At 38.1% G+C, this 18,763-nt stretch overlaps 3 protein-coding genes across 3 annotated transcripts; 2 read left to right on the forward strand and 1 right to left on the reverse strand.

The window, feature by feature from the left end:
• Positions 1-249: 249 nt before the first annotated feature.
• LOC141598594 (uncharacterized) lies at positions 250-7,388 on the reverse strand. The gene is made up of 2 exons (XM_074418288.1): positions 6,999-7,388; positions 250-528 (listed from the first exon to the last, which is right to left on the reverse strand). Exons 1-2 carry the CDS (start codon positions 7,316-7,318, stop codon positions 519-521), a joined length of 330 nt encoding a protein of 109 aa, XP_074274389.1. The 5' UTR covers positions 7,319-7,388; the 3' UTR covers positions 250-518.
• A 2,133-nt stretch (positions 7,389-9,521) lies between these two features.
• On the forward strand, positions 9,522-16,837 carry LOC141598599 (protein PECTIC ARABINOGALACTAN SYNTHESIS-RELATED-like). The gene is made up of 11 exons (XM_074418294.1): positions 9,522-9,937; positions 10,909-10,959; positions 11,050-11,140; positions 11,702-11,778; positions 12,296-12,384; positions 13,127-13,246; positions 13,824-13,940; positions 14,027-14,170; positions 14,403-14,526; positions 14,703-14,894; positions 16,032-16,837. The coding sequence occupies exons 1-11, from the start codon at positions 9,599-9,601 to the stop codon at positions 16,389-16,391; spliced, it is 1,704 nt and encodes a 567-aa protein (XP_074274395.1). The 5' UTR covers positions 9,522-9,598; the 3' UTR covers positions 16,392-16,837.
• Positions 16,838-17,506: 669 nt separating this feature from the next.
• Positions 17,507-18,763, forward strand: LOC141602323 (uncharacterized). Its single transcript, XM_074422626.1, has one exon. It carries the CDS (start codon positions 17,549-17,551, stop codon positions 18,608-18,610), a length of 1,062 nt encoding a protein of 353 aa, XP_074278727.1. The 5' UTR covers positions 17,507-17,548; the 3' UTR covers positions 18,611-18,763.

The following is an 18,763-nucleotide window of genomic DNA, read 5'->3' on the forward strand; positions in this document are numbered from 1 at the left end:
ATTGGCTAATCTTTTTACAGGAATCAAATGGCGCTCTACCAAGCACACAACACATCATAGTTTCCTACACGATCCCAACTTTCAAGTTTAGATTTCATGTAGCTTTGGGCCAAACTAAAACTCAGATATCCAAGCCCATATTGAGCCCATCTAAGTTCGAGTGGAGATCTACTCTCGTCTACACTCTACACTCTACACTAATGGTATCGCCCTAGAAATGTCCATTGGACGGTAGGTTGAGATAGCGCCTTATACACGACAATCCGTCATTAATGTCCCATTAACCACTGCGGGTGGAAATTTTATTAACTAGCAAGGCATTACCCCAAAAAAAAACTCAGCATGCCAAAAAAAAAAAAAGAGCATCAGCATAAAACATCATTATGCTACATCGCTTTGATGTCTAACTAATGATCAATCATAAAACTGCGAACTGAAACAATTATATAAACTGTTCTTCGAGGGTGAAAGGCCGTGAGACAGATGCAGGCAGTCTCCTCCTTCCAGACGCACTGCTCTCATAAACCCCTGCAAAATTCAAGCATACGACTATCATCAACCAACACACACCCTTGATTAGAAAAGAGTCGAACGTAAGCAAGCTGAAATTATCATTATCTACATTCATAAATCATAATGGATAATAATACATGCTAGAAGCTTGTAATCTTCAAATTTAAAATCAATGAGAACGTAAATCTAGTTTCACATCCTTATATTCCAGACCTTCAGTTTAGCATCCACCCGTGGCCACAAGAAAAAGATAGCACGAATTTCCAGACCTTCAGTTTCAGATCCTTATATTCCAGATCCTTATATTAGTTACATTGTTTTTGTTACACAAGAAGTCCAGGGAGCACGGAAAAGAAGTAGATCTCCATAATATAAGGAACCTGCCTTCACATAAATAAAACCTTCACCCAGCTAGCTAAGCTAATTAGTTACCTTTAACTACGCATTCTCAAACTCATATTCGCCATTAAGCCTGTCCTGACCCTTACAACAACATTACCCCAGTGGTGCAAGGGCTCCCGCAAATAGCGAGGTAACAAGAGATCGAGGTCGGATGTACACAACCTCTTCTCACCCTCCATGACCCTTTGACAAACACTTTACAAGAACTTAGCTAACCAAATTAACACTAGTGCCAAGCTTCCTAATGTACAGGTCAATTCGAGACGGGAACATTAAAACAAGATAGAGCTAGAACAGCAACTGATGAGGACACCTGAAAACACAAAGCGCTAACATCGCGTGCTTGATTTTTTAAACAGCCAAACGACAACTTGTGTGGCAGAAAGATACTTTTACTGGTAAATTGGCTACCTCCTTTGGTAAACAACAATTTCAAGTATCGATGTAAACGGCTAACATAAGTGATTGCAACATAAGACAATGAGTGAAACAGTCAACAGTCAACGGTCTCTACTGACCCATTATCAATGAATCCTACAATAAGACCTATGAAAATCAATGAACCCTACTGACCAATTGTCAACGGTCTCTACTCAGGGGCAGTTTGATAAAGACTCGGGGCAGCAGAACTAGCATATGGTTTGAAATAGAGACGCTTAGATACTTGAAGATTACTTTTTGGATTGTGTCAATAGTGGACGAAAGAAGTTTATACTTCATTCTATGTTGTTTTGAGAGGGATCCAATCATGCGATAGTCATTTTAAGACGTAATGGCCCTATAGACAAGGATTCAACAAAAACAGTTTGCTATCGGAGAATCGCCCAAATCCCTGATTCTGAAGGTTATAATCCACGATTTTCGGACCAACCGGGCCCAGAATAAAAATTCTCAAAATTCGCACCACAATCCCTACATACCAAATAAACGGGATTCGAGTTATCAGAATTGGAATATGGTTCGAAATAGAGATATCTAGAGACCTTTAAACTACGATTCTCATTTTGTTAGTAATAGACGAAAGAAGTTGTATACTCCATTCTATTTAGTTTTTAGATGGATATGAATATTACATAAGTAATTTTAAGACATAATGTCCCTACTCCCTATAGAAAAGGGTTCAACAAAAAATCTTTCCGGTTTCGAAGATCCCAAAAACTGACGATTTTGAAGGTTATTATTATCCACGGTTTCCGAGATTAAAAAGTATTTTTCGTTTCAGAATATCATCCAAAATTGCCGGTTTTGGAAGGTAATATATGGTTCTTGGGCAGAAAGGGGCTCAAAGGAATAATGTCTTGAAATTCACTCCAATATCCCTCTATACCATATTACCATATAAAAAAGATCCGGGGCAACATAATTAGCAAATTGTTTGGAATAGAGACATCTAGAGACTTTTTCTAAGGGCGGAGTTGCTTTTCGGTGGTGGTGGTTTGTTCTGGAGTAGAGAGTGGGTGCTTCACGGGGTGGGGGAATTACTTTCGCGGGTGGACAGGGGTTGCCATGGCGTGGGTAGTGTTTGAATAGTGGCTTGTCGGTTTCATGGTGGGTTATCAATTTTATTATTCCTTTTCCCCTTGTTTCCAATCCAAACAAGCTTTTTAATCAAAGGGAATTGAATTTCTTTCCTCTTATTTCCCTTTCTTATTCAGTTGTTCCCTTTCCCAAGTGCAAACCAAACGCCCCCTAACTTGATAAGTCCTTTTGGACTGTGAATTCTTCTCAGTCCCTCACGCTGTTCTACAAAAAAGCTATGCCTAGTTGTCAATATACGTAAATTACGGCCAACTTCTATTTTCCATGAAACTCATCCCCCTCTCTCAAATCATGAGGAGCTTATCCAACCAAAAGAAAGCAAGGGTTAATCTTCGTAATATACAGGACAAGTTGGTAAGAACATTCAGAACAAAAACATAGGACCTGTAACTTATTAGACACCTAAAAAATAAGCTGTGCTGGAAAACATGTGCCTCACAAAAGAAGCTTTCATTTTCTAAATAGCAGACTAATAACCACTTGTTTACTGGTGGAAGGAAAAAAACTTGCAACAGTCGTACTTAAAGAAAATGTATTTCACAAAGCTCAAACATAGCTAGCCCAAGAAACTAACTTACTTATAATTAGTTGTATCTGTTGTACTTTTTATTTGTTAACTATCACTCATGTAGTCATGTGATCAAATTCTCGGCATAATTTTCTTATGGGACATCCGGAAACTTCTTTGTGTTAACAACCAATAAGACTCCTTATGCCCAACTCGTTCAACCTGCCACTGGCGACGATCCTTGCCGATCTTTAGGGCACTCGGGTAATATTGTTAACAAACAACATTACTAGTAATTCTTTTGATGAAAATTAAAGCTAATGATTACAATGGTCCATATGACAGATGTGACTCCTAAGCGATAAGCCTACAACTAATAGAAGACTTAGAGGCAGAAGAGTGGCAGGATCTTTAAACTTCAAACTTAACTTTCACGTTAAGTTTTTATGGCTAAACTTGTACAGCTAAATGAAGCTACAGACTGTACGAAACACAATGCACGATTTTTTATGGTATAGAGGCAACAACATAATTTTTTTTTCTACTTTGTACTATGCAATTGATAAATTCAAAAAACCTCAATCATATGCAAGTCAAAGCAATTGAAATTCACTCATATCCTAATAGCAAGCCCACACAATGGGGGGCAGATAAAGAGTTCTCGAATGACATCACTGCCAATAAAAATTAATGAGGGTGAGATGCTAAACTCTACTGGATGCAGAATATAAGCATTCAAATACTAACAAAGCAAAGATACACGTGACCCTCTTCCTCGGGCCTTTTTTTAGAGGATGTGTACAATAACTTCAACACAACTCGAATGTATGCTTAAAGTCTTAAACCACAATTCTCACAAAATCAACCACTTAATAAACTACTAGTTATCAAGACTCAACACTCGCACCATATCAATTTCCATAATCAAACAAAGTTAAAACAATAAATGAATATAACACCCAGCAAAATAGAAGTTATTCCTCATATAAACCAAACACCCCATAAACACCGACTATTCACATTAATAAGGCGAGGAGACTAACAAGGGTTGTCGCCACAAAAACACAACTTTTCGTTAAAATTTTCAATTTCATTCCCCAAGCAACTCTATCACATTACTCCCACTGTAACAATCATTTGTTTACATTTGTTGAAATTCCCCTCACAAAAATAAAAAGAAAGGTAAACAAACAACTAGGACGAACGAAGTACTAGTTAACCCCCTAACCCTCAGAACTTCAAATCCCGGCTCCGTCACCGCTCACCAAAAAAAAAACAATCATTATCAACAAAAACTGGAAGTAAATACCAATCGCAAAACAACCAATCAACACGAAACTTCCACATAAAAAAATTCAATTTTCCCGAAATCAACTCTATTACATTCTTAGTTAACCCCCAACCCCCATGATTTCAAATCCGCCACTAATCACCATAAAACAATCATCATCAACAATCCACGGAAACAAACATTATCTATTGCCAATTTGCCACAACCACGACATCACGTATTTCCTCTCTCCCTCCTCACTTCCTCCCTGCTCCCCAAGCTTCTCTTTCCTGACATTGGAATACTGTACTTTAAAACCCTTTTTAAGATTCATCGTCGATCCCGAGCCATAATGAAATCTAAGGAGGAGACAAGTGAGACCTTATTGGTGAAGGGGATTGAAAGAGGGTTTGGGCAACCAAAGGTTTTGTTTTTCTTAGATCTAGTGTAGAAATGGTGGTCGGTGGCAGCACGTACAGAAACTGACACCAACAGTGCTGTGTGCATCTACGGTAGTGGCGTAGTCCATATCAATGGTAAATGCAGGAGGTGAGGGAGTAGAGATAAGAGCGATGGGTTATTTTATTTAACTTTTTTTTTTGTATCACACTCTTCACTGTTGTAAAATCTTGTGCTTAGAATCAAACAAAATAATTGCACACTGTAGGCCTTTCCTGTGCCACATGCCCACGCCCCACAGTTAAGAATGGATGATAATGGTTTGCTAAAACTCCCTTTTAATAAAAAAAAACATATCAACACGACACAAAACAAAACAAGGCAGAAGATTCTAAGTCCTCAATGAATATAGAAAATAGGAGTATACAATTACTTACAATGGAAAGATAAAGAGCATCGCTCAAGAAAATTCATATGCCACCTTACCATGTTATTTTGTCCTTCACAAATGACTAGTTGTCTATTATTAATATCTACCTAGATGTCGTCCAGCTCCTTACTATCCCTTATTCAACATCAATTATACTTGTAGATTAAACTTCTTGAACAATGAGTAGCTTATCCAACCAAATGAAAGCAACGGCTAAGCTTCCTAATATACAAGTCAAGTTGAAAGAGGTTACAACACGACTTCCTTTGTGTAAAACACAAGACATGTACAGCAGAGAAACAGTTTTGATAATATCTAAATGCCAACAATGTTCTCTTCCGTGTAAGCTAGCCATCTAATGAAAGTCAAGGAAAGCAGTTGAAATTTCACTCATATCCTCGTGGAGTTAAGGGCCAAGGCCGGCCCCTGGCACAACGCAGAAAGAAAAAGGACGACTACGCGAGCGCAATCAATGACCACCAAGGTTCTTGAACTCAAAAACGCCACTAAAACAAATGAGGGTGAGATGCTAAATCCTCTTGGACGCAGAATGTAAGCAACTAAATACTAACAATGCAGAGATACCTCTGCCCCACTCTTATTCGGGTCTTTACCAAAGATATGTCCGATAATTCGAAACTAACTTGTTTCTATATCTCACTCCACTTTGGACTACAAAGTTAATAATTCACTGTCTCATCTATTCCTCCGTTGCAGAATCAATCCAATAGACCAATAGTAGAATTTCCCCAAAAAAAAACATATTCCTTCATATGCTTTAACCACGATTCGACAAAATCAACTGACATCACCATACCTTACGAATTATGAGCTAACAGCCTAACACCACACAATAAACTACTAGTAACCAAATCTTCCCACACGCATCATATTATTTTCCTTAACCCAACAAAGTTAACACAACATAACATAAACCCCAACAACATTAAAAGTCTTTCCTCAATATCAAACCAAACTCACAGAGATTAGTAGCAAGGGATCAGCATTGGCAGTCGCAACCCCAACCAACGAAAAACACAACTTTTAGCAAAAATTTCCGAACTTTTATTTTCCAAGCAACTCCACTATACTACTCCGGCACAATCACTTTTTTACCTTTATTTGAAATCCCTTGGCAAAATGAAAAGGCAAACGCAAAGAAATGACTAGGACGAAGGGAGTACTAGTCAACCCCCTAATCCTCGTAACTTCACATCGTGACTCCGCCCTCACAAATAAGTAAATAACAATCACTAATTCAATATCACCAAATACTGCAAATAGACACCAGTCCACCGCAAAAAGAACCAACAAACACGACATTTATAGTTAACAATTATCAACTTTTGTCCCAAATCAACAATTATCGTTTGGATGAGGGGTTTTAGAAGAACCAGAGGGGATACAAAATCTTGGAGAGATGTGTGAAGGGAAAGCTCCCTTCCCCTCATTTCCTCTCCCCCTGCCTTCCCTCCCCTTTTGCTATTCAAACACACCGCAAATCCCGGCTCCCTCACTAATCACACAAAAATATCACTAATCACTATCGCCAAAAGCCACATATAAACACCAATCCACAAAAAAAGATAGTAACTAATCCATCAATCAATCACAAACACAGTAAAAACAACACATATAAGAATAACAGTGCCTTTACCGTGTTTAACCAATAAAAGGACCGTCTTTCAAACAATCACAAACAAAGGTAACTTGTAAATTTTCGATTTTTCCCAAATCAACCCTATTACATTCCTAATTAACTCTCGTAACTACAAATCCTAAATCCGCCACTAATCACAAAACACAATCACTATCACCAAATGCCACAAATAAACACCAATCGACTAAATCAAACAGTAACTATTCCATCAATCAATCACAAAAACAGTAAAAACAAACGCAAATTATAGAATAAGACGGTCTAATCGAAAGATTACCTGACTTTCTTAGTGAGAATAGATTTAAGCTTACGAGAAAGTTCCTGAGCCTGAATCCTACGCTCAAGAGACTTACGTGCAAGCACGCGCTTCTCCGAATTCTTAATATGATGTTCAACATTTTGTTTAATTAATCGTTCCACACCACTCGCTTGCATTTTTCTCTGCATTAATTGAAGCGCTTGATCTAGGTTTCCGTTCCGGACCTTCACTCGGATGCCTCGCCATTGTTGTAGTGAAGAAGAGAGGACCGAGTTGAGTGTGAGGGAGTGACTCGGTTGTTTCAGCAGACTCGTTATGTGACTCGTCGCCTTGTTCATCGTTGATTTTGGGGGAAATTGTTTCTGGGTTGATATGAAAGGCTCCTTTATCGGCTGTAGTTTGCAAGTTTAGTTTAAATAGTTCGGAGACCATTTTTTTTTGGGCTATTGTTTACCAATAAGACTAGTCCATTTATAAAAAACTTATCTAAAATAATCTTATTTTTATTAATTCAAAATACAATACTCAATCCAGAGCTGTCACGTCATTAATTCAGCCTTTTTTTCTTTTTTCTTTTTGGAAATACATGTTATGGTGGGACCCCTTAGTGTGCAATGTATTTATTTCTTCAGAATTCCGGCTATACAAACATGCGACAAATTCCATCTTAGAACAAATACTATGAAATAATTTTATACATTCCGAATAATGAAATTAATGGCATATAAGCGGAATGAATTACAAATCGGAATAAATGAAACTAATTACAAATAAATTAATTACATAATTTTTTTAAAAAAAATAAATAATACTGTAATAAAATTACATAATTATGAGAAGGAATTAAATTTAATTACGGGATTGAATTACATATAATGCGAATAAATTACATGCATAATTTTTAAAAACTAGATAGTACGATATATTTTTTTTTTTAAAAAAATATCTTTTGTTATTTCCTTTTAAACCATTGCATGTGAACACGTATTTTTAACAAGTTTAAACATTAATTATGACCAACTAGATAAGTACAATAGAAATGCAAAAAAAAAAAAAAAAAAATACATCCAAAAACATTAATATCGGCCCAAATACATACCCGTGCAATTTTGCACGGGTTTAAAACTAGTTAATATATTTGTATTAAAATATTTTATTTAATAACTTAATATTAAACTAACACTTTTTTTGGTTTTTTGGATTGAAATTTGAAATGTATTATACTCCGTATGTATCATTTTTTTTTTGGTACATTTGTATCATGTGAGATTATAAGAGGTGTTGGATGAGATTAGTGTTATTATATATTGTATATGGAGTATAATTTGCTCGATAAATATAGTTTATTTCATTGAAGGGTGTTAGTTATCATAAAATTATTTCAACTTCGTGAGAGTACCTGCGGTGAGGCGATTGTACATTATTATCGACGGTGGACACTCCAGTTTACATCAAAAAAAAATTATTACAACTTAAACACACACTTAGCAAGTTAATTTAGTTTAAGTCATAGATTAGATTTGATCCTTGTCCATACAAGCATACAACCTAGCCAAAAGTATAGTCGTGCGATTAAAATAAAGAATAGTTGACATCTAGAGTCATTTGACTCCCCCACCCTAGACCTGACAAAGCAAACTCGACTCAAATGATCAGACCCGAAAAAGGCTGACTCGAGGATTCAAAATTAACTAGAACCGCAAAACATGCGAACCCCTTGTTAATTTCCTACGCGTAATTCGCCGAATGGAAAATGACCTGACCCAAAATCAACTAATCCAATTTAAAAATATCGAATATAGCTCATGTAATAGTATGTACCCCTATATAGTAAGTACTTTATCTTATATTTTGCACGTTAAAGAAAAGATCAATCATAAAACACTTTATTATATATACAATTACAGAGTATTTCTTAAACAACATATTCCCCTCCTTTAAAATTTACTTTTAAAACCATGCTCCATCAGTTTAGATATGGTAAACGGGTCAATCGGGTCACGTTCGGGTCAGGTCATTTCGGGTTTTCAAAATTTCGGGTTAGTTCGGTTCGGGTCAGGTCACTTCAGGTTTTCGGGTCCTTTTCAGGTTTGCCGGACGGGTCTGTTTCGGGTCAAGCGGGTCGGATTATTTTGTGTCGGGTAATTTTCGGGTATGATTAAGAGAAAAAAAGGACATTTTAAGTCTTTTGGGGTCAAGTAAAATTATGTTTATTGGGTCATTTTCGGGTTGGGTGGTTTCGAATTGGGGAATTTCGGGTCGGGTCTGTTACGGGTCAATGAAAATTAAACACTCGGCTCATTTCGGGCCGGGTCGGGTCAATTTGAGCTTCGGGTGTCATTTGGGTGCAGCAATTTGAGTCGAGTTGAGTTGATTTTGCCAGGTCTATAACCGACCAACACTAACTCAAAAAATAACTCGATTTTAAGAGACTCATACCCAAAATGATTGAACATGAGTCGTGAGCTCGTGACTATATGAAATACGGAGTATATTAAACTAAACCAAACTAAATCGAACCGAACTGAACCGAACCGAACCGAACTGAAGTCAATCGATGCTTGGAGATTAACACACCCCTCACACTCACTGGTCAGTCACTCCCAAGTTGGACAACAATGGCGTCCGATCTCAGAGAACTCCGACATTCAAACTCCATTGGAAGCCGAACTTCATCTCCACGTAAACAACCTCAACACTACCACCTCCAACAACAACAACAAAACCATCAAAACGACGACGTTTCCCCCCTCTTATCCTCCGACAATAAACCCTCCTCCGACAACACTCCTCACGTGCGTTACCCACGTGATCACCGCCCTTTTCGGTGGGCCCACCTCTTCTTCGAAGATTCTAGGACTTCAACTTCGTCTTCTCCTACAAAGCTATCGCTTTTCCTGATCATTGCTCTTGTTTTCCTTGGATTTGTTACGGTTTCTTCGATTATTAGTCGTCTGGTAATTAAAAATTGGATATTTTTGGTTTTTGTTGTTATTTTGAGGTTTAATTTTGATGGGTTTTACGTAATTTAGCTGAATTTTTGATTTTTGATTTTTGATTGATGGATTTGCGAGATTATCACTTTTTCGGGTTTGATTTTGATGGGTTTTAGGTAATGTAGCTAAAATTTTGATTTTGACTGATTGGTTTGCGAGATTTTCGCTTTTGCGGGTTTGATTTTGATGGGTTTTAGGTAATGTAGCTAAAAATTTGATTTTGATTGATTGTTTTGCGAGATTTTCGCTTTTGCGGGTTTGATTTTGATGGGATTCAGGTAATGTAGCTAAAGTTTTGATTTTGATTGATCAGTTGTGCGATTTTTCCCATTTTGGTAGTGGGGTTGCTTTGTATGATGTTGCCGACGGTTGCTGTGATTTTTCCGATTTTGGTAGTGGGATTCCTTTGTATGTTGTTGCTGATGGTTGCGAAAATTTCGAGATTTTAGGTTGTGGGATCAATGTATGGGTTTGAATGTTGCTAAGTTAGACAGAAGTTTAGATTCTGATTACTGATTAGTGAATTTTTCGGATTTTAGTAGGTAGATGAATTTAAAATGTTGAGCTTTTTTACGAGTATTTGAGATACAACGACGACATTACCCCAATGCCTTTAGTGATCCCGCGTATTGTGAGGTAGGGGGTCAGATGAACGCATGTAAGCAGCCTTACCCTTGTAGTAGCAACACAAATAAGCTGTTCTAATTGACTCTGCATCAATGATCACCACTTGAAAGAAGCGTAACTAGTTCAGTGAGCTGTTCTACTTTATTCCACCATAATATAGAACCAAAGAATAATGAGTCTTTGGCTCCATTGGAATTGGAAAGAAAAATGAGTGCTTGAAAAATGAATCTTCGGTCATTCAAATGTTTGAGGATATAGGTTTGATTGCTAAGTTTAATGTTATGTTTTGATTGTTTCGATGTCAGAATGCACCTTACTTGTGCAAGAAGGATGGCATCACTCTACTATGTCCACTGGTAAGCTTGTGTGAGCTATCAATATATGTTTCTTATGCCTTTGCTTTTGCGTCGTTGAAACTGTAAAATGCAAGTTCTGTTTATTAACAGGTCGAGGAGACGTCTCCTCTTTGGGAGAATCCATATGAAGCCACAACATCTTGGAAACCTTGTGCTGAGCGCCGTAGTAGTGGCATATCAGGTTAGCAACTGGGGAAGAAATAGAGCGTTCTGATACCAGTATGATAATAGCCTAATAGGAAAACAGTTATTTTGATAAATCAAACATGATATAGGGAATTAATGGTCGAAGTTTACGTTGTTGACCATCGTAGTTTAACAACAACAACAACAACAACATTACCCCAGTGCCAAAATGGCTCCCGCAAATTGCGGGGTAAGGGGGGGTCGGATGTACGCAGCCTTACCCTTGTGTTAGCAACACAAAGAGGCTGTTTCCGAGTGACCCAAGATGAAAATTGCGTCGAGAACTGCATCGAACGACCACTACTTCACAAGAGAAAGAAGAGCAGCCACTTTAGTGAGCCATTTTGCTTAATTCCATCATAATCCAGAACCAAAGAGTAATGAATCTTTGGCTCCATTGGAAATATGGAGGGAGTAACACATTGCTAGATCTTTGTAGTCTAGAGAATATGTGTTTGCTTTTGCCCCATATATTTAATGATTAATCTCTTTGCTGGACATAATTTTCTTCCAGCCTCGTTTTCTATCGAAGCTAACACTTATTTGTTGCTCTCAGATATTCCTGGTGAGAATGAAACAAATGGATATATATTTATCCATGCGGAAGGCGGTCTAAATCAGCAAAGAATTGCTGTATGATTCTTCCTTCTCTGTGTTGTAATGACGTACTCTGTATCTGTATTGTACTTCGGAGGACACACAAGAATTTATCAGTTGAACAATAACATCGCCCTAGCCCCTAGTGTCTGAAGGACCCCTACATATGGTGGGATTACGGGAGGTTAGATGTACACAGTTTTACTCCTGAAAGAGGGTGTTTTTGATAACCCATAATGGAAATTGAATCGTGCATTGCATGAATGACTGCTACTTCACTAGAAAAGAAGCGCAACAAGTTTAGTTAGTCGTTCTGTCATTCCATTAGAATCGAAAACCAAAAAAAAAGTGTCAACTAGGATATTTTAGTTCCGAGGCCATAAGTTCGAAAGTCTTACTTAGCTTTCATAGAAAGCCTTGCTGTTACATTAGTCCCGTATCTCAATCTGTAGCTTCAGCGTATATTTTCGACATTGTCTATGTCTCAGAGTATCTGCATTTGGTACTCTCACGCTATCGAGGAATTGAGCAAGGTATTTTGGTTTATATGCAGATATGCAATGCTGTTGCTGTAGCCAAAATTTTGGGTGCAACACTTATATTGCCTGTATTAAAGCAAGATCAAATCTGGAAAGATCAAACGTGAGAATTTTTACTTATCTTCAATGATCAATGATATCTATACATTACTTGCTGTATGGTGCTTTGTATATCATCATTAGCATTCAATCAACAGAATATGTCGTCATAGTTGTTCCTTTCCTCAAGAGTCCGTCTTTGGCTGGGTAGGGGGTCGGGTGTTATTAACCTTATTCTTGTGCTAAACAGAGAGAGATGCAGTTTGTGGATCATTGATGTGTTAATAAGAACCACTAAAATGCACCCTTCTATATTGCAGGCTTTTAGGGTTTATCTTTCCTCCGTTTGTTACTCCATAATAAATATTGCTCAATTCAACTAGTACAACAACAATGTCCAAAATGATTTGGGTTGGATAAGAGAAGCCGTCGTATTTCTTATGGAACCGTCAATAAGTACTTGGAAAAAAACAATATAAAAAGGGAACTTTAGAGAGTACTCAGAATTGAAAAAAGTGGAGGAAACAAATGTAAGAAGTGAGAGAAACGAAAGGGAAAAGGAAAAAAGGGAGATGTAAAGTGGTAACATAAATGTCCAGATATAAGCAATAAAACTAGATGAAAAGCTTATAGGATAGGAGTGATCGCGTAGCCAGGCCGGTATTTTGCTTAATGAGTGTCCCTTTACCCAGCCAATGTGACCGTAACGCACTGGAAAAATCTTGTTGTTCTTGGCTTGTTACTGTTCAGTAATCACTTTTCCCTTAAATGTTAAACATGAACTCTATCTTTTTTGTGTTTCGCAGGAAATTTGAAGACATATTTGATGTTGATCATTTCATTGACTATTTGAAGGATGATGTGCCGATTGTCCGTGATATTCCGGAGTGGTTTACAGACAAAACAGAATTGTTCTCCAGTATAAGGTTTGATTATAAATTTATTTAATAATGAGGCAATATCATTTTGGCTTTTCCGATTTTCATTGGTACAATATTTGATCGGCAAAAGGAGTTCTTGAACTTTGGCGAATCAGTAGAGTAAAATCCCAACATTATGGTAGTTTCATTACGTGTCAAAAGGAGCAAACATGATACGGAGTACTAAATTACTCTCCACCAAGGAGTTTGAGCGTTTGACAATGTACCAAGTTGCGGGACTTCCCCAACATAAACACTAGAAGAAGTTTCTGATGGTATAGTTTGCATTAGTGTTGATGAATTCACGGAGTGAATCTGTGCATGCTGAAATAGTACATGCCAGGCTTCACAGAGTTTGATTGGAGCAGCATGTAAAACGTCTAATGCTGAAGTTTTCAGCTCTTAGAAATTTTTCCTGTACTTCCCTTGTTTTCGGGAGGGGGTCGGGGATTGCTAGGAATGTGATGCACAACATGATGGCGTTGGCGAAGATCATGGAAGTTTATTTGCTTCTGGTAGCATGTAATATTGCTTTTTATTTTTTTGTTTTTTCTGCTCAGTGGATTTTTTTAATATGTGATAGACGGACTGTAAAGAACATTCCAAAGTATGCTTCTGCCGAGTTTTACATTGATAATGTTCTTCCTCGAGTCAAGGAGAAGAAAATAATGGCCCTGAAACCTTTTGTGGATAGACTTGGGTAAGTTTCAGCCGATATACGTTTATTTTCCCCTCTGACACACTTATTTATCACTTGATTTGTAATCTATAGCCTTCCTCTTTCAGGTATGATAACGTTCCTCCAGAAATCAACATGCTAAGATGTAGGGTGAACTATCATGCTCTCAAGTTCCTACCTCATATTGAGCAGATGTCAGATCTACTGGCATCTAGAATGAGAAACCGCACGACTTCTTCAAATCCGTATATGTATGTGGATATATACCGCTTCAATTCTAAATTGTTACAGTTGTTCCCAAAAATTCATTTGATGCCTTACTTGGCATGAGTTACATAAGACGGTCTCAAATCAACATATAAGGTTAATTGGTTTTTCTCACTTGTAAGACCGTCTCATATAAGTCTCTGTGACTTGAAGTCCAAAAGAACACGGCCTTTGTGTACTTGCTATCCTACAACTTCATATTTCCTTTTTCTACAGGGCTCTTCATCTTCGATTTGAGAAAGGGATGGTGGGCCTATCTTTCTGCGATTTCGTTGGAACCAGAGATGAGAAAGCTACAATGGCAGAATACAGGAAAAAGGAATGGCCAAGACGTTATAAGGCATGTTCGACCTAAACTTTCTATTTTCTCGCTTTTCGGGCGTTGTTAGTTGTTACTCCTATCTTTAGTTTAGAATTGCAGTCCCATGGTTAACTCGTTTTGGCTCATATTATATTGACATGAGAATGTCTTTTAAGTATCATGAGACTAATTGCTTTTGATGATATTCGATGCAGAATGGTTCCCATTTATGGGAACTAGCCTTGCAAAAGAGGAAAGAGGGACGCTGCCCCCTTGAACCCGGTGAAGTGGCTGTGATTCTTCGTGCTATGGGCTACCCAAAAGAAACCCAAATATATGTTGCCTCCGGTCAGGTTTATGGGGGCAAAAATCGGATGGCACCTCTCAGGAACATGTTCCCTAATCTGGCAAGTTTTTTCTAAGTCATTATTTTAATACAGTTTTTCCGCTCTTTGGTAAAATTACCAAGTTTTGCCGTTGTTATACTCCCTTCACTAGTTCACTCTACGAAAATGCTCATTTTCCCTTTTTGGCCTATTCATTAGAATCACCTCCTTTTCTGTCTGACAAATTTCTGAATCTTTTTTTTTTTTTTTTTTTTTCTGGTACGAACAAATTTCTGAATCTGAAATGGTCTTTTTAACCTTGAAATTAATTCAACATATACGAAGTATAACAGAACCCTCCCGTCACATTTTTGAAAAATTGTCTCACTTTCTCTCCTAAATATCTGTGCCAAAACCAAAGGGGGCATTTTATTTCCGAGGTAGACCATCTTTGCTAAAATATTGGAAGACAAATCCATATCTTCTCTTACCACCTGTTACTAGGTTCACAGATATTAAATAATACACAAATTCTGTTTAAGACGGGAGTATCCGTCTTAGCCTTAAAACGGGTCAAATAGTAAGACACTATGGTACTCCGACACTTCACTTAACTGCCGTGTCGCGTGTCAGAGACGTGTCGGTGTCCGACACGACACGACACTTCGACACTTCAATTTAGACCACAAAACAGGAAAATTCACCCCAAATAGCCGTGTCCGACACGCCTTGCTAAAATATTGGAAGACAAATCCATATCTTCTCTTACCACCTGTTACTAGGTTCACAGATATTAAATAATACACAAATTCTGTTTAAGACGGGAGTATCCGTCTTAGCCTTAAAACGGGTCAAATAGTAAGACACTATGGTACTCCGACACTTCACTTAACTGCCGTGTCGCGTGTCAGAGACGTGTCGGTGTCCGACACGACACGACACTTCGACACTTCAATTTAGACCACAAAACAGGAAAATTCACCCCAAATAGCCGTGTCCGACACGCCGACACGTGCCGGACACCGACACGTGTCGGCGTGTCTGAGTAACACAGGTAAGACAAAAGCAGCATACACAAATAATATGGGTTGGTCGTACTTTAATTCTAGTGTTAGACTGTCTTTTACAAGTTTTAGTGTTTCTAGAGAATAGGAGAGAGTTTCAGTTTTACAGTTTTACAGTTTTACCTACATCTTGGCTGAATTTCCTGTACAACAGGTAACGAAAGAGGAGTTGGCAAGTAAAGAGGAGTTGGATGAATTCAGGAAACATGTGACAAGCCTGGCAGCTCTAGACTTCTTGGTTTGCTTAAAGTCCGATGTATTTGTGATGACCCATGGAGGCAACTTTGCTAAGCTAATCATCGGCCATCGTAGATACATGGGTCACCGGCAGAAATCTATAAAACCTGACAAAGGCCTCATGTCCAAATCATTCGGAGACCCTTACATGGGCTGGGCATCCTTTATCGAGGATGTTGTGGTGACCCACCAAACAAGGACGGGATTGCCAGAGGAGACATTCCCGAACTATGATCTCTGGGAAAACCCTTTAACCCCTTGCATGTGTAAGGCATAAAACTGCACATATGCTTCGCTGCTTCAGGTAGACTTCCCTTGGGAATCCATTAGAATTTCAAACAGAACCGTGGATTGATGCAAATGACTCACTTCCGGAGATGGTTTATAAGAACTGTCTGACAATAAGGTTAGACTCGGTTTTGGCGTCATGTTTCTTATAAAAATGCCGGTGTTCTGATCATTTTGGAAATTGATTATCGGTGTCTTCCATCCATCACAATCTTCTTAAATCGAGATTTATTCCTGTACTATTAGTTATATATGGTTGTAAGTTGTAATTTATGGATTAACATGATTTAGTGCTGTAACTTGGCTATGTTCTTTCTTAGGTCAGTATTTAGTGTACTGTAGTACTGTTAGCTTATTGTATCGAATAATTAAATTTGTAGCTTATTGTATCCAAAATAATGGTCGACAAATATCTCTTCGGTTGTCTCAAACAAAGTGTTTATCTTATCGTTTATTTATACTTATTACTCTATTTATTTAACTCGATTAACCTCGTTTTTCAAAATTTAACAAAAGTAACAATGATGAAACGAGTGAAATAGAACTACTTTTCTATTTTAAAAGATTACTTGAGCACGTAGATTAAATTAATCATATAACTTATTATATCATCAACAAACTTCACATGAGACAAATTCTATAGTGCGAATTTGCGATACACAAAGATTCAAGGAAGCAATTAACATCTCAATAATAACTTATAATAACACGATAAATTCAGAACACAAAAACTTTTGTAAGACGATTTTATCGTAAAACAGCCTCCAATTTTATGTAAATACCTTTATAGAAATAGTTACCGAGTTTTTTCGTACATATATTTTAATAAATAAAAGACGATTTCACACTAAGTTATCATTAAAATGATGGTACAATTGTGTAGATTCCGTTATTCAGTTATAGCCCCACTTAATCTGTTACGGAGTACTCTACTTGTATAACAGAATTAAAATCTTAACAACCTAAAACGCTCACAACCATCCGATCAACTGCCTACGTGGAAGGTCCAACGATGGAAAACTCATCTCACTCAAAAAAGAAAAAAAAAGAGGAAAAAAAATTACTATAAATACAAAACGCGCGCCTAAAACAAAATTCAAGATCATTTCATCTTCTTTCAACAAACCTTGAAAAAGCTTCACAACAATGGCGGACAAAAAATATCTCAACAAACTCTCATTTTTTCTCTTCTTCCTCACATTCTCTCTTCTTTTTAATCTCACAAGCTCCACAACAATGGCGGATGACGAAAAAGACAACATCTCAATCCGCGACCTCAACGCTGCAATCTTCGCACTTCGCTCCAACGGATATAATCTGTTCGCTAATGCAATCGCCGTTTCTGATCTCTCCTTCCAAATCCTCACGGTTACTTCTACTTCTCACAGCAGCGGAGCTCACGGTGGTGGACACGGCGGAGGAGGATGCCATGGATATACCTTACTAGCACCGCCGAATTCCGCGTTGTTTTCGCTCGATATGTCGACTGATGCTTTCACTTACGTTCACTCGCTTCGATTCCACGTCATTCCTCGTCGGTTGTCGTACGCTGATCTCCGTAACATTTCTCTCTCTTCCGATCCGTACATCGAAACTCTCGCCGTCGGACACTTCATCTCCGTCGCGTCATCCGTCGGACACATCATCGCCGTCGACGGAGTTCTTGTCTCGTTTCCTGATATGCATTTGCGGCCGAAAATCGCGGTTCACGGTCTTGACGGAATTCTCGTCTCCTCCGCTTCTCGCGTCGAAGACCTAGGGTTTGTCGCCGCTCCTCAGCCTTTTGCCGGCGCTTTTTCGCCGGAAATTGGAGAAGTTCCGACTCCAACTCCGACTCCTAGTCTCGCTTTCTCGCAAGAAACCGGAGTTCCGTCGCCGGTACCTTCATTCGCTCCGTTCTCCATTGAAAATCACTTCGATTCAGTTTCAATTCCGCCTGACGGTTTTTACTCCTCCGACATTGCCGAAACACCGACATTATCGCCGTTATCTCCTTCGCCTACGTGTTCAGCGTGGTACGATTGCGAGTTAGAGTATCTCGCTCCTTACAATTGGTCGCCGATACCGTCTCCGCATTCTCCGTCATCAATGACTATCGATGAAGAACTTACAGAAGGTGAAGATACTGAGAATGGTGATTATGAAGATCATGTTAATTTCGCTAAGTATAATCGTGATCAAGTTCTTCCTCCTCTTGAAAACTGGTGATTAATTTTGCATTAGATGTTAATTTCTTCACAAGTCTGTTAGCTAAGTGATGATCCTGGATTAGAATAATTCAGTGATTTACGAGTATTAGTGTAATCTCAGATTAAGTGTTTACTGTACTGTTAATTGAGTGACTGATATGATCTTGTTTCT

This window comes from Silene latifolia, chromosome 9, assembly GCF_048544455.1.
Source record: "Silene latifolia isolate original U9 population chromosome 9, ASM4854445v1, whole genome shotgun sequence".
NCBI lineage: Eukaryota > Viridiplantae > Streptophyta > Magnoliopsida > Caryophyllales > Caryophyllaceae > Silene > Silene latifolia.

Excerpts from the sequence above, each read along its gene's own strand:
- LOC141598594 (XM_074418288.1), bottom strand. The coding sequence starts at position 7,318 with ATGAACAAGGCGACGAGTCACATAACGAGTCTGCTGAAACAACCGAGT.
- LOC141598599 (XM_074418294.1), top strand. The coding sequence starts at position 9,599 with ATGGCGTCCGATCTCAGAGAACTCCGACATTCAAACTCCATTGGAAGC. Across the intron at positions 9,938-10,908 it reads CTTCGATTATTAGTCGTCTG|AATGCACCTTACTTGTGCAA; the intron begins GTAATTAAAAAT and ends TTTCGATGTCAG. Across the intron at positions 11,141-11,701 it reads CCGTAGTAGTGGCATATCAG|ATATTCCTGGTGAGAATGAA; the intron begins GTTAGCAACTGG and ends TGTTGCTCTCAG.
- LOC141602323 (XM_074422626.1), top strand. The coding sequence starts at position 17,549 with ATGGCGGACAAAAAATATCTCAACAAACTCTCATTTTTTCTCTTCTTC.